This window comes from Sus scrofa, chromosome 14, assembly GCF_000003025.6.
Source record: "Sus scrofa isolate TJ Tabasco breed Duroc chromosome 14, Sscrofa11.1, whole genome shotgun sequence".
In the NCBI taxonomy this organism is placed as follows: domain Eukaryota; kingdom Metazoa; phylum Chordata; class Mammalia; order Artiodactyla; family Suidae; genus Sus; species Sus scrofa.
In genome coordinates this window covers 43,989,750-44,005,484 of record NC_010456.5, presented here as the reverse complement: position 1 = coordinate 44,005,484, position 15,735 = coordinate 43,989,750, and the positions used below count along the sequence as shown (strand labels likewise).

The 15,735-nt window shown below is 47.3% G+C and overlaps 1 protein-coding gene across 1 annotated transcript in view; it reads right to left on the bottom strand.

Moving 5' to 3' along the window:
* Window positions 3,842–15,735, bottom strand: part of SEZ6L (seizure related 6 homolog like) — a 199,162-nt gene continuing 187,268 nt past the window's right edge. Inside the window, 4 exon segments of the mRNA XM_013983000.2 lie at window positions 3,842–7,264; window positions 9,611–9,713; window positions 11,973–12,087; window positions 13,863–13,895. Of these exon segments, the coding sequence (XP_013838454.2) occupies window positions 7,235–7,264; window positions 9,611–9,713; window positions 11,973–12,087; window positions 13,863–13,895 (281 nt within the window). The 3' untranslated portion in view covers window positions 3,842–7,234.

Below are 15,735 nucleotides of genomic sequence, written 5' to 3'. Positions count from 1 at the left end.
AATTGGGGACAGAGAATTTTAAAGAAATTTCTGGAGATCTCGTCGTGGCGTAGTGGTTAACGAATCTGATTAGGAACCATGAGGTTGTGGGTTCAATCCCTGCCCTTGCTCAGTGGGTTAAGGATCCGGCGTTGCCGTGAGCTGTGGTGTAGTTTGCAGACGCGGCTCAGATCCCGAGTTGCTGTGGCTGTGGTGTAGGCTCGTGGCTACAGCTCAGATTAGACCCCTAGCCTGGGAACATCTATATACCACAGGAGTAGCCCTAGGAAAACAAAAACAAAAACAAAAAAAAACAAAGAAAGAAATTTCCTTGGGGGGAGTGCCTTGTGATATGACTGTCACCCAGTTTCCTTGAGAGACCAGCAGTCAGAGTTACATTCTTTTGTCTTTTGTGCAGTTAGAGTGGTTGAAGGTTACACTATAGAAGCCCTGGGTCCAAGATGAGCCCATTTTTTTTACCTGTTAACACCTTCTCCCTGGTTTGTTTCATAGGCAAGGAGGAGGTACCAATGGCATGAGTTTCTCTTTCTCTGTCGAGTCAAGGGCAGCCCACTAATCCTCCAAACTGAAAACTGTTGTATCCGAAAAAATCCACTGCATCAGATGACTTTGTCCAAAGAGAGTAACTATTGTGAGGCAGTGAAGTGTGACTATGTTTCTTTAGCATAAGACCTTTGACTAAAGCCATGCTGAGGGTGCCATCTGGTGGCTGAAAGAGACCCAGCACGCTCCCACCCCTAGCCATACCTTGGGCTTCTCTGTTGGTTGATATTTATTTCTTCACAAATGTTTAAGAATGCCTATATGTGCCAGGCAACAATAGAGCAAGCAGTAGTATTTTTTTTAAACTTTTTTTTTCTTTTGGGGCCATACCCATATGGCCAGGAGTCGAACCTTCGTCCTCATGGACACCAGTCAGATTCATTTCAGCTGAGCAACGATGGGAACTCGAACAAACGGTAGGATTAATAGCATTGTTTTATAACAGTCATTTCTTGGTTGGGTGCAAATAAAAACTTACACTGGAAATGGAAGGAAATAACAAGCCAGTTCTTTAAAACTTATAAGGCATGAAATTCAGGTTGAAGCTCCTTTTTCTATCTTATGCCACTTTTTAGGGCAGAGGGTTAGTCAATCTTGGACAAAGTCATAATCGTGGAGAGAGTAAGGAGGGGGAACAGAAGGGGAAGGAGGGAGGGAGGGCGAGAAACTTGGAATGGGAGGTTGTGGGGGCACAAGAGCTGAAAGGTTGATAGAACTTTCCAGAAAGTGACATTCATACCTTATCTTTGTTTTTAGGTTCCCCTTTGGTGAAATGTTTTCTCTGTTTATACCGTTGCTGAACGAACGGAACCTTACACTGTATGAAGCTGTTTTCATGCATTATTACACTTGCGTCAGGTAGGATGATGCTGGTGCCATCAGAGGTCCAGGGTTTTCTATTCACTTGAGGTCCAGTCTTAGTGTCTTTCTTTTGTCCTCATGCTGAACTCTTCCATTGCAAGATGGACACTCAAGTTCATGAAACATCCTGACTGGGTTCAGACGGGAGGGAAGGTGGGAAGGGGGCTGGTGCTGTAGCAGCTGTGTCTGTCCCTTTTTATCAGGAGAGCACTTTCCTAGAGCAACCCTCCCTCTCCCCCAATGCACCATGCACGCACACACGCCCGACTTCAGCTAGTGCTCATTGACCCGGGTCAGAGGATCAACTCTAACACCAAGGGAAGCTGGGGAAGTGGGTAACAGGGTTGTCATGATTGAAACTGACCATGACCCACGATTTGAAGATGGGTTCATTGCTGCCCTGAACAAAATTGGGGTTCTGTTAGCAGAGAGAAGAAAAACAGATAGGGGATGAGGTACCTTTCAGTGTCTGCCCCAATATTCTATCACATTTTGGACAATTAGGGACTTTTCCTCCCTTGTTTATGGAGGGATATAGAAGCTCTGTTTTGGGGAGCCTCACAGTGCTGTAGGGAGACCTCTCCTCCCTGCCCTCTATAAGCTGCTAATTGTTGATCAAGTCAAGGTTCAAACCCAGAGTTCCAGCTCTTACCCCCTGCTGAACCCAGCACTCAGGGCGTCCTTGGGGTACAAGCCTGCTTTGGTGCCCTGGGAGGGGCAGCACTGCTCAGGCTGGCCTTCAGGCCTTCCTGCCCTGGACATCGACCAGGAGTCAGACCTCCTGGGTCCCATTCCCTCATGGACGAGCTGTGCGGACTTGGGCAAATGACTTAGCCTCTCTCAGCCTCAGACACCACATTATTTCACAAGAATAAATGAGATATGAAAGTGCATCAAAGAGCTAGGAAATCTAAACCTATTCTAGAAGAAAAAGTGTACTTAACACGCAGAAAAGAAAATAAAATCAACTAGCAAGCAGCCAACAAACTCCAGCTGTTACTATTACTGTGGCTATATTGGTGATTATTACCGTATTTACCCTGACAGATGGCTCTGTGGTCTCTGCTTTATGGCCCTCTCTCCTGGCCCTGGGCTGTCCATTCCGCTCAGTTTGTCTGAGGCACATCTTCTAGTGCAGGTGAATTCAAGGAAAGGTCCCAAGGGCCGCACTGTCTCTCCACCGTTGTCGTTCTAAACTTGTAGGCAGCCAGGCCTGGGAAACAGAAGCTTGATTTCTGAAGACATCCCCGGGCAAACTCCACTTTTCCGTCCTCTGTCTTCACCCACTCTGACCTTCCTCGGTTCCAGAACTGAAGAGTGACAGGCCCAGAAGAATTCAGCCCCACCGCGATCAGCAGGCACCCCCCACACCCATGGATGCACCTTCTGGGGCGGGGGGGGGGGGGGACTTTTCCGAGGCCCCACCCCCCCTGGCTTTATACTGGAAGATGATTGGATAGCTGTAGGGAAGCAGCACTGAGAGGCTGCCCCCACACCCCTCCCCCCACCCCCTTCTCCATTTGTTGTGAGCTGTCCCTGAGATAAAGGTATAACTTGGAGCTCCCCTCCCCCTAATCCTTGAGAATTACCTAAACTTTGGATGGGATTCCCTATGTGGTCGCCAGAGGGGCGTTAAACATAGAGTCCAGTCCTGTCCCTTCCCAGCCTGCCTGAGAGCGTGTCTGCCGAGCTCCTGGCAAGCAACCCCCTCTCTCCAACCTCCAGCCACACTGGCTGTCCCTCAAAGGGGACAAGCTCCCATCGTCGTCCTCCCTTTGCCCGAAGCTTCCCCAGCATCCCTGTAGGGCTCTATTCATCCTGTAGGTCTTAGCTTAAAATCACCTCCTTGACTGTTTAGTCCCCATCACAACCGCACCTGGCTCATTCTGGCACTTGTAACTCTTGCTATGTGCCATTGCTTGAAGTCACCTATCAGGATTTTTCTTCTGGGTGCCACCTAGAGGATTGCTTTGTCAAACGGAGACAGGTTTGTGATGGGTAATTTTATGTGTCAATTGGACTGAGCTGCAGAAGCTCAGAGAACTGGGTGTGTCCAAAGAGATTAGAATTTGAATTGGGAGAATGAATAAAGAAGATCAACCTCCCTGAGGCAGGTGGGTGTCTTCCCATCTCCTGGGGGCCTGAAGAGAACAAAAGGCAGAGGATTGGAGAAAAGGCTGTCTGCTGGAACTGGCGTGTTCATCCTTTTCTGTCCTCCAATCCCCTGCTGTGTCCTGGCTGGAGGTGTGTCTCTGGATGGCAGTGGATATAGCTTGTCGCAAACCTTCCCCCAACTCCAGTTCCTGAGTTGGCAGTCCTGACTGGACAAAGTATCAGTCGGTGGTGTTACCCCAACTATACCCCAGGAAATTGGAAACATCTGGCTCAGTGCCATCCTGGAGCACTGGTAACAAAACCCCTGTAGATCTGACTCTTTTTTTTCATTTGTTTTATTAGCATCAATATATACAAAGTGGAAAATGACTTAATTTCATAATTTTAGCTTAGAAAGTTTATTTTGCATTTTATTCTGTTTGGGCATAAAATGGAAATGAAAACTTCCCAGGAGAAATCCTACCTTTGGGGGTTCTGAACGAGCCCATGAAACCTGACCTCAGATGACCCAGTGACCACTTGAGAGCACAGGAAAGTCATACCTTTTGGACTGACCCCAAAGAAAGGTCCTTTTTTTTTTTTTTTTTTTTTTTTTTCCCAAGCCTCACGTTCAGCCTAAATCTACCCACATATTTGCCAAGTCCCTTCTGCTTATGTAACCATCCCGATTACATAGCCGCTTTGCTTCCTGCTGGGTTGTTTGGCAGTTGGCAAAGCTCTCAGCCTGAAGTTCCCTAGGCTCTCCGAGGAGCTGGCCACAAAGATCATTTTTAAAGCAAGTTTATGGAACTAAGTAAAGACCGCCATCAAGTAGCAGCCAGAATACTCATGTTGGATAAATAATTCTACCCCTGACCCCCTCTGAAAAGCAGAAGGATGCGCTCCAAGCTAGAGAGTTGAGTGTGTGCATTTTTAAAGCACAGGGTGGTAGCTGGCAGATACAGCTTATACGAATTAGCATGTAATACACATCATCACATGCATCCTTTGAAGCTCAGAATCTCTGTAAACGTATTTCCTCAATGTTTTAAAAACAAAGAGTAACCTATAGGAAGGCGCAGTCCACTCTCGAGTTTCTCAAGATTGTATCCTCTTCAAAAATATTTAATCCCAGTGGGTTTTAGCACTGATCTTATAAAAACAGGTGGGTATGAGCTGAAATGAGATGCTTGGTAAATTTTTGGCACTATCATTATTATGTGTTTTACCTTTACATATTACAAAGACACATTCAGATATTTTAAAAAGAAAAATAGACACCAACCTGTCTTTTCAACCACACTGTACATTGTCAAGCTTGCACAACCATCTTTAGGCTAAAACAAACTTTGAAAACATGGTTACAGGTGCTGTACTACTAAGACAGAACTAAGACATTGGTATCCTGAAAAAAAAAGAAATCAACCCCTTTCTACCCATCCAACAGCCAATAAGAATTCCTGGGCTATGGGTCTGGCCAGGTTAGGGAACAGGGTTAGAATATTTTGTCAGTCTTTATGAAAGGCAAATGTTTAGTGTTCACATAACCGTAGTATGTTCTAAAATTAAATTATCATTAATAGAGTTTTTCATTCCTGATGACCCAGGGTTAGGGTTAGAATAAGCATCAAATAGAAATAAAAGCAAAGATTGGATTCTGCCTTAAAAAAAAAAAAGTTTGCATTATTTGCATGGCTGGTCTTTCTCCAAACATGACATTGCTCACTAATTGTCTGCAACATTTCTCCTGTTTTTTTTTTTTTTTTTTCTTCTTTCTTTCAAAAAATGGAGTGGGCTTTGGGCAGCTGGAAAGCAGCCTTTTATGATCTCTTGCTGTGCATCACAAGTGAGTGCTCGAAAGAGCACGTGTTCAGGGTTCTTTTCTGGCAGAAGGAAAATATCTGGGCCTCAGATCCCACAAGATTAAGGTCCATGCTCCTGGCTGGGAGGAGAGTGTGTGCGTGTGTACAAAGCCCACTGCTGTCTTCTGTTCCAGATGCTTCCTAAGAGAGCTCCCCAGACGTGGACTCCCAGCCATTCTCCCAAAGTAGGGCAGCCAGAAAGGTTTTTTGTTGTTTGAAAATCAGCTATTGAAAACAATTCTAGAGAGCATGGGAAGGCACCCAAGAGGGCCCCCAAACCACTGGGCCAGCTTGCCTCTTCGACCTCTGGGCTGTCACTAGGGAGATGAATCAGCCTCGCACATGCTAGTCCATCCCTGCATCCTCACCCCCGCACCTGAATCTTCCAGATCATCACACAACCCACCAGTCCCACTGGGCTGGGGCTAAATGACCCTGATAAAATACAAGGATGCTTGGAGTTCTCTGGCGGCTCAGCCGATTATAGATCCGGAGCTGTCAATACTGTGGCTTGGGTCACTGCTGTGGAGTGGGTTCGATCCCTGGCCCTGGCCCAGGAACTTCTGCGTGCCACAGACATGGCCAAAAAAAAAAAAAAAAAAAAACCAACAAGGATGCTCTTGAGAGTCACAAGATGCTATGAATTCCTTTTTGGCCAGAAATCCCGCTTTCTCTTCTCACTGGAGTTTGAGTCGTGTGAGTGGGTGCTGGTCATGGCTTTAAACCTCCTATGCCTGTTCCCCGGCACCTCCATGATTAAGCATTCATACCACCACCCAACATCTAAGCAGAGCTTCAGAGAATAGAAAAGTAGTTTCTTCTTTTAGGACCCACCTTCCCTCCAAAATATGTGATTGCAGGTGTGTTCTGAAGGTGCCCCCTTTTAAAGGGACAGTGCACTTGAGCCTCCCGTATTTTGAGGGCTCTGGCATTCCAGGGAAACAGAGCTCAGCCCTGGATTTATCCCCTGTAACCCAAAGGCTTTTAACCATATGGGCGATGATGCTCATGCCTCCAAAGCCCATGGATCTACGATCATGGCTCAAGGGTGGCCTTGCTGAACACAGTGATCCACTCGGCACCTGGAGCACAAATGACCAGCTCTTTCATTGCTGAAAGAGTGTCACAGAAAAGAACATTTTATTAACTCGATTCCCTTACCCAGCATTCTCCCTCATCCGGTTCTTCACTGAAACTCTCACATCTCTCTTCTCTGAAAATTTGCCTTTGTCACTTGTCATCATTTTAGAAAGAAAACACTTTCTTAATTTGCCAGCATCCAGCGAGGCCAGGGTGGTGAAAGAGAAGGTTTCTGTAACACCCCTGCAGCTTTCAGGGGGACTGCAGAGGGGTGGGGAGGGGATGGGGCAAGACCTTCCAGAAGCTTGGAAAATTAGAAGGGAGGACACAGCTTGGTTTGGGAGCAGAGGTGTTTAAGTATCCATGCTACATTCCAACCTAATCTTGGGACTCAGACTTGGACAAAGAACTCCATGAGCATGGATCTCGAAGATGCATGCAATCTGATGCAGCCGTAGCAGGGCACTGCTGATGGGAGAAACAGCCTTTGGTTATGTTTTTTCTCTTCCCTCTGCTGCTGTGTTTGCTATTTTACTGATCCTCCACCCGCCTTCAGAGTGAGGCTGTGCCACGAGTTTGGCTGCAGCGGCAGTACATCTAACCACACCTATTTTTGATTTTAAATATAATAAATACAGCGAAGAAAACAGTAAATCATCAATAAAGTGTCCAAAGAAAAGACAGCTGACACGCTGGGGTTTTCCATCAAATGCCACGTAGTCTCTGGATGAAGTTCTCGAGGAGGTTGTAGTTGAGTTCATATGTGAAAGTTCCCATCTCAAGCGCAGCCTTCTCTAGATGGAAACCTCATATTCTCTGGTTTCCTGTGTGTGAGAGAGAGAAGCACAGATCTGATGACCCCTTGTGGGGCAGAGTGACTCATGATGGTTCTGGATCTTTACCCCTCTCTGTACCTAAGACACAGATTGGAATGTGACCTTGTAGTGCTCTTTACTCTGACCTTGAATTGCTTTAGCCCAGTGACTTATGGAAAAATGGGATAGCAGGGAGGCTTGAAAAGGGCATGTATGTTTCTGCTTGTGTCCTGCCCTCAGGCTATCATCATGAGCAGAGCATGCCTTGATGGCCCTCAGCACCAGCAAGAGGATGAAGGGTGTGGACAGCAGAGCTGAGCCACCAGCCAACAATTAGCTAGTTTCAGATGTGTGAGTGAATACTAACATACCAGGACTACCACCCAGCTGAAATTGGCTGAAAACCTTTTCCTGGGGGCTGGTGAGCAAATGACTCTTTGTGGCTTTGAGTGACTAAGTTTTGGGATTGTTTGTTACTCAGTGTTATCATAGTGCTAGGTGACTGATACATATGCTAACACATATTAATAAGGTCTGGTTTCTAAAGTGCTATTTTGCATCAGCTTGACCTTCTTTTAGGATTCAGAAACAAGCTATACAGAATGTATAAATAACATATGACCTTGTCTTTCCAGTGCCATATCCAAAATGACTATGACATGTAGGCAGCAACCAGTTCAACTTCTCCAACATTCATAGAGTGTTTGTAATATACTCCAGGCCCGCAGGGCAGAGGAACAGGGAAACAGAAGAAGTCTATGGCAGATGACAGTGTGGTGGGCAGACTGCAAGGTGGGCCTCATGATCCCTACCCTCCTGGTGTTCAGGTTCTTGTCTGATCCCTTCCCCATAACAGTGGCAGGACCTCTGATTTGCTTCTAACCAACTGAATACAGCAAAGGTGCTAGGATGTCACTTCCATGTTTACATTATGTAGGATCATGACTTCTGTCTTGCTGGGAGACTCTCTCCCTCTCTCTTGCTGACTCTGAAAAAGCAAGCTGGCATGTCATGAGCTGTTCTCTGGGGATGGACAGACACATGGAAAGGAAGGGAGCTTGACAGCCTGCAAAAAACTGAGCCCCTGGATCCAACAACCTGCCAGGAACTGGATGCCACTGATGGCCATGTGGGCTTGGACATGAGATGAGCCTCAGATGAGAATGCAGCCCTGATTGACCCTGTGATGGTAGCCTCTAAGTCCTGGACAGGACACCCTCAGACGCTATGCCCAGATGCCTGACTTAAAGAATCTATGATAAGTGTGTGTCCCTGTAGTCTCCTAAATTTGCCATAATATTGTTACATATCAACTGACAACCCACCCAGGAGGTCAGAGTAAGGAGGAGTGAGGGAAGGTTAGCGGGGACAAAGAACACGTCAAGTTTAGGCCCCCCAGTATTGGGAGAGGATTGTATTATCATTCACAGTGAATGTGAAGGTTTGCGGTTTTGCAAAGGCACAACCAGCCTTCTGGCTCTTCACACGTGCCTCTGGGCCTCTGCATATAATCTTCTGTCTTCCTGGCATCTTCTTTACCTTGTATGTCTCAGCGTTCTCAAAGATGCCTTCTCCCGCCCCCTCCAAGTGTCCTCTGTCACACACTCAGAGCACCCTGTTCTTAAAAATGGCCCTTAAAAATCCTGGTTTGTTGCCATCAAGATCTTCAAGGGCATAGTTGGTTGTTTGAGGGTCAAGGGGAGGCAGGGGAGTATCATGATGAATGGAATCAGGTTGAGTTTGCATCCTGGCTCTTGGCTGTGTGTTCTGGCTGTATGCAACCTTGACCAACTCCTTCTTCCTCTCCTTGAACCTCAACGTCCTCATCAGTCAACCCGAAACAACTGGAGAACCTATTACAAACAGTTGCGAGGATTCAAGGAGACTGTGCATTTAAGGTGCCTGGTCCATATCGCATATATGGGCCAGAGTCTCCTCTGCAAGACTATAAACGCATCAATGGAAGCACTGTGTCTGTTCAGCTCAGCTGTGTCCCTAGGACCCAACACAGATGTGGAGAATAATGCACATCGCCATTCACGAAGGAGTGGGGTTCAGAAAGACGTGTGGGAATACTAACGACGGCCCCCAGGCCACTGGTGGGCTCTGACCCATCTCAGCTGTCCCTCCATGGGTCTCTGGAGCAGCCCTTTCTTTCTGGGACCCTTCTGCTAAGAACCCATAGAGTGATAGGCTTGTTATCAGCTCACAAAAAGCCCCGGGTTCTCCAGCAGTTATCTCACTGCCTTTCTGGCAGCGGCGTGGCGAGCAGGAGGAAGTGAAACCTTTGGTTTCGATGTGGACCAGCTCACAGCAGACAAAGAGGGAAGTGGCAGGGAAAAGAGGCCCCCTTACCCCTGTCTCATAGATGGGGTTGTCGAACTCGGTTTCCACGGTGATCTGGCTGTAGGGGTGGGAGTAGACCAGGGGCAGGCGGAGGCTGGAGTAGTAGCGACATCTGGTGGAGAGATGGTTGAGGGAAGAGACGTTATTTTCCTGGACTAGGAGATGCCCTACCACCACGAAGGGGCACGGTTGGCATCACTTCCTGAGCACCAGCACCTCCCCGAGCGACAAGGTGCGTGTGTAGAAACAGCCTCTTGCAGGTGAGAATACAAGTGGGGTGAAAGTGGAAATCATCACTGCTCCCAGCCTCTAACCCCCTCGGGGACCCCCAAAGCCCTGTTCCTCCCCTTCCTGGGGAGGGGGTGGGGCTTAATGTATTTTCGCCTGTACACTGTTACGAGTTCCTCTTTAAGGCAGAGGGGAAGAAAACGGAGTTCCCGTTGTGGCTTAGTGGTTTAAGACCTGACTAACATCCATGAGGATGTGGGTTCAATCCCTGGCCTCACTTGGTGGGTTAGGATCCGGCGTTACCCCAAGCTGCAGTGTCGGTCGCTGATGTGGTTCAGATCCCACATGGCTGGCTGTGGCTATGGCATAGGCTGGCAGCTGTAGCTCTGATTCGACACCTAGCCTGGGAACTTCCATATGTTGTGGGTTTGGCCCTAAAAAACAACAACAACAAAAGGCAAAGTGCAACAGCAATGATGATGAGCATTTATTAAGTATATCCTGTGTTGCCTCCAAGCAGCCCTTCCTGGGCGTCTATTGGAGCTGGTCTCTGTTCCCACACCCTGTCTCTTTCCTTTATTGTGTTTATCAGAGTGTGTTACAATTTGTTTATTTCTCCTTTCCCCTTCCAGACTGTGAGCTTCACAGGGCAGGGACCATCTATATTAGGCAAATGCCTGCCTCAGGGCCTTTGCATATGCTGCTTCTCTACCGGGAATCCTCCTCTCCCAGAGATCTGCATAATTTACTGGTTACTTTTGAGTTCTTACTCAAATGTCATTTCTCGGTGGGGCCTCCTCCACCTCCCCCATTTATTTTTATTTTATTTTACTTTATTTTAGTCTTTTTAGGGCCACACCTGTGGCTTATGGAGGTTCCCAGGCTAGGGGTCTAATCAGAGCTATAGCTGCCAGCCTACTCCACAGCCACAGGAATGCCAATCTGAGACACGCCTGCAACCTACATCACAGCTCACAGCAACGCTGGATCCTTAACTCACTGAGAGAGGCCAGGGATGGAACCTGCAACCTCATGGTTCCTAGTCGGATTCATTTCTGCTGGGCCATGATGGGAACTCCTACTTCCTCTGTTTAAAAAGCAACCACTGGGGAGTTTCCATCATGGTGCAGTGGAAACGAATCTGACTAGGAACCATGAGGTTGTGGGTTTGATCCCTGGCCTCGCTCAGTGGGTTAAGGATGTGGTGAAGGTCGCAGATGAGGCTTGGATCTGGCATTGCTGTGGTGTAGGCCAGCGGCTACAGCTCCAATTAGACCCCTAGCCTGGGAACCTCCATATGCCATGGGTAGGGCCCTAAAAGTACAAAAAGACAAAAAAAAAAAAAAAAAAAAAAGCAACCACTGCTCACTGCCCAGATCCCTTTTTCTCTCTTCTAAGCTTTCTTTTTCTTCCCGCATTTATCACTTTCTATTGTACTACTTACTTTTTTCTTTTCTTTTCTTTTCTTTTTTTTTGCCACACTGACAGCATGTGGAAGTTCCTGGGCCAGGATTATAGCAGTGACCTGAGCCATCATAGTGAAAATGCCAGATCCTTAACTGCTAGGCCACCAGGAACTCCCTACTTACTTTTATTGTATAGTGTATTGCCTGTCTTTCCTCATTAGAACCTCATTAAAACCATTTGTTTTGTTTACAGTGATGGTCTTAGAGCCCAGAAAATAGCCCAGCGCATAGCAGGTGCTCAATAATTGTGAAATTGAATGAATTGGTGAATATAATATCCTAGCCATGGCTGAATACCTTCCTCATTAAAGATAGGTTCTAAGATCCCCAACACCTGGGACAATGACATTAGATGGCCAATACATATTTTTTGAATAAGAGAGTGAATGAATGACAGCATAGATGAGTCCATGTGCCTGGCAATAGGAAATGTCTCCCTCCCCCAAACCCCCGTTCCACGAGATCTGGGACAGTGTCTGTGTGATCTGCTACAGAGGGCTGATCTAAAGATTTCCCCCAGAGTTGAACTGAATCACACCATCCCTACCCAATGCCATTGTCCCCAAAGCTAAGGGCAGAGACCCCGAGACTCAGAGAGGGTACACGCGCTGTCTCCTAGTGTGCTGGTGGTTCAGTGGATGGCAGCCCCCACCCCCACCCAGAGCCCTGCCCCGTACCTGGTGATGTAAATGTAGGCGCCTCCCAGCAGTAAGGAGATGATGAGGACCGGGATGAAGATGGCCAGCGCCATGTTTCCCCCTTCCAGAGATGTCTCGGCTGCCGCTTCTGCTACTAAACACACAGCCAGTGAGGGCACCTGGCTGCCAGGTGAGCCCCTGCCCTCCCAGGCCGGCACCCACCCAGAGAGCTGATGCCACTGAGCCATGGCCACTGGAGAACCCTCTCCAGAAGGGAGGAGAGGCAGAGACGAGAGGAGATGATGCTGGCTCTTTGCAACAGAGCCCAGACCCTCCCTTGGCTGGGGGGGTCAAAATGCTACCAAGAATGACACTCTTTTAACCCATGTTCTTGGGGGGGGGTGGTTACCAGTTGAAATATAGTTAAAATTCAGTTCAAGGGACGATTTGGAGAAAATCCCAAATGTGCTCACTGGAACAGCAGACTGGCTTGACATTCCATGGAAAAGAGGGAGCTTGTGTCTAGACTGACAGGTCCTTCCCAGAGCTGCTTAATCAGACTCTCCAGCAGAGGGCGCTGGGCAGCCAGGTCAGTTCTCAGCGCCGCACAGCGTGATACCTTGGAGGCCACGGGCTGCACACTCTGGTGCTGCCTGCTACCTCCCAACGGTGTATGGAAATCACACGAACTGTGATGATTACTGTGGAGGTGGGAGGTGGGGATGGGGGCGTTTTCCCAGCGAGGCTTGAGGGAAGACCCCACATCCCTTCTGGACACGTGGCCTCCATCCCTTTGCATTCTCCAAGGCCACGTCTAACAGAGCCTGGCTGTACACCCATCTATAATCCATTAGCCACCACTCTTTGGGTCTGAAAAATCAATCCTAATATCCATGATAAAAGCGTGAGCACAGAGCTTTACTCTGGTCTCATCCTTTCTGAGCAACCCAGGCCTTTGAGAGTTTCTCATGGTTCATCGGTCAGCAGAGCAGAAGGAAGGGCCCAAAGCAAAGGAAGGACCTGAAGAGAGCCTAGCACCATAAATGCCTTTCCAGGGGAGTGACTAAGATGTTCCCCCCTCTACCCCCACATATATTGAACCCTAGCTTTGCTTGGATTAAAATGTCATCTGCTGCAAAAAAGACCAAAGACATGTAATTCCCATCTCCCAGGTTCTGGGTGAACTACTTATTGTCAGAAAGATAAGTGGCTCCAAAAGAATTTTTAAAAATGTCAAATTTGTCAAAACCCTATTTTTTTTAAAAGAATGAAACAAAATAATTTTTTTCCTTATTTTTTTTTTAAGCAAAGTGAGTAGTTTTGTACTACACTGAATGAAGGTTATATAGAATGCAGAACATTTTATGTATGGGAGGGGTTGAAAAGGGAAGGAACCACAAGAACAAAATCTTGGGTCCCCTTTAGCATCTGTTCCACATTAATAAATCTCACTTGGTAATTTCTAGCAAAAGAACAGAAAGCAAGGGGAGGGGATCCAGCTATGCTGGGGAAGAGAAGACAGAGGGGAAAACAGACCACTGAGCATCCCCTGGGGAGGACCGTTCCCCCCCAAACCAGGAAGATGCGAGCATGGAAGCTGAGCATCTTTGGACTTAGTTCCTCAAATAGCACCACGTGGCTGAAAATGCTACAAGAGGGCTATGCCTTTCTCAGGCACATACCATTCTCAGGTGTTTTGACCTCGTCCTTATGAAAAACTGGCACCAGATCTCTTTTGGGTCATAAGTTGCCAATTCAAAGATTTTTTTTTTCTTTATGATAACATTTGTTTTAAAATTAACTCCAGCAGTGGGAAGGCCGAATTTTTGCTTATTTTTTTTTTAAGCACCTGGATAAGGACATTGAAAGACCTGCCCTTGCTCTCTGCTCTCAGCTTGGCTTATTAGATTTTTCCATCGTAGGACTCACCTTCTAAAGCGTGTTCAAAGCTGTCCTGATTAACTGAAAGAGAAGCCAGAAGCATTGGTCAATGTCGGGTGAATGCACCCTGTCTGCATGAAATGAAACCCCCAGAATGTCTGTGTCATGCTTTTAAAAATCTTGGGCTACCGGAATTAGTGCAAATGCCTGAGTTCCTTCCTAAGTTCCTGAGAGAAGATGAGATAGATACAAAAGAAACAGGGCAATAATTACTACATATTCACCACTAGTCAGATACTGTGTGTGGAGAGTTTATGTATATTTCATTTGCACATGGAACGCTCATGACATTCTCATGAGGTAGATGCTAGTACGGTCCCCATTTAACAGATGAGCAAACACAGGTTCAGAGAAGCCAAGTAACTGGAACTCTCTGGAGTTCATTCACTTCCCCGCCTTCTCTGGACAACTGCTTGCAAGTTCAGAATAACAGGGGCTGGCATCTTCGTGCTTTGGTCTCAAACTCATCCAGATAGCTGAACACAAGAACATACCCACATGGACAGGGTTCAAGGATGCCAAGCCCCAGAGTGAAGGGCTCTGATGAAAAGACTATAGGATAAGGTCATGGGAAGGGGTGGCCCCCAAAGGCCCAGCTGTCGTCATGTCCTAATCCAGAGACTTCCTAAACAGTGCCTTGGTCAAAGTGACTCGCTGACTGTCGTCATTACCATGTGATGGTAAACACATCAGTCTTACTAAAAACTAGCTTACTAACTATCTGGTACAGACAGCTCTGGAGCCAGGCCATTAAGAAAAAGGGCAGATGTTCTCCATTCAAGGCATGAATTGGACCTTGACTGTCTGTCTGGGAGGGCACGAGCTCCCGTGGAATGTTAGAAATGGGAGGAAATGTTGAACCTCTGATTGTGATCAGCGGGCCCTCGGTGACAGGTGCTAAAATGCAGCTTCCTGGGCCCTTTCCTGGATCTGCCAGGGAGGCATCTTTGGGGGTGGACATCTGCAGCTCTCGCCAACTCCCCAGTAATTCTGGTGCTGCTGAACCAGCCACCGACTCTCCTTTAGAAACCCCGATCTGAACTCACCCAGTTATTTCATACTAGGGGAAACCAAGGTCAGAGACCACTGCCTCAAATGGGCCTCAAATTCAAAGTGCATGTGATCAACCCAGAGCCTGTTAAAAATGCTTATTCTAGGAGTCCTACCCCCACTGATTCTGATTTTATAGATATGGGACTAATGAACGGCCTGGGTGATTTAGATGCTCGGGTGACTGGTAGGTGGGAGGCTCATGGCAGCCTGCTGAAGAAGAGGCAGGGAAATTATAATTAGGAGAGGGAGTTCCCATTGTGGCTTAGTGGGTTAAGAACCTGATGTAGTGTCCATGAGGATGCGGGTTCCATCCCTGACCTCACTCGGTGTTAAGGATCCAGTGTGAGTGTAAGCTGTGGTGTAGGTTGCAGATGTGGCTTGGATCTGGCGTTGCTGTGGTTGTGGCATAGGCTGGCAGCTGGAGCTCCAATTCAACCCCTGGCCTGGGAACTTCCATATGCCACAGAGGCGTCTGTAAAAAGGAAAAAACAATTAGGAGAAGTGGGTTCAAATCCTAGCTTTGTCTCGTACCAGCTGTGTGGTTTTGGGAAAGTCAATGAGCTTCTCTGAGCCTCTTTGTCCAATATGTGTGAAACAGGTAAGCTGACTCACCTATCTCAGAGTATAGTCATGAAGCGTCAATGAAGTGACTCAGGGACTATATTTTTTATATAGGTAAAATTCACATAACACAAAAGTAACCATTTTCATATTCAATGTACAATTCAGCAACCTTTAGTACATCCACCAGGTTGTGCCACTGCCACCTCTCTCCAGTTCTAAAACATTTTCCTCATCTCAGAAGGAA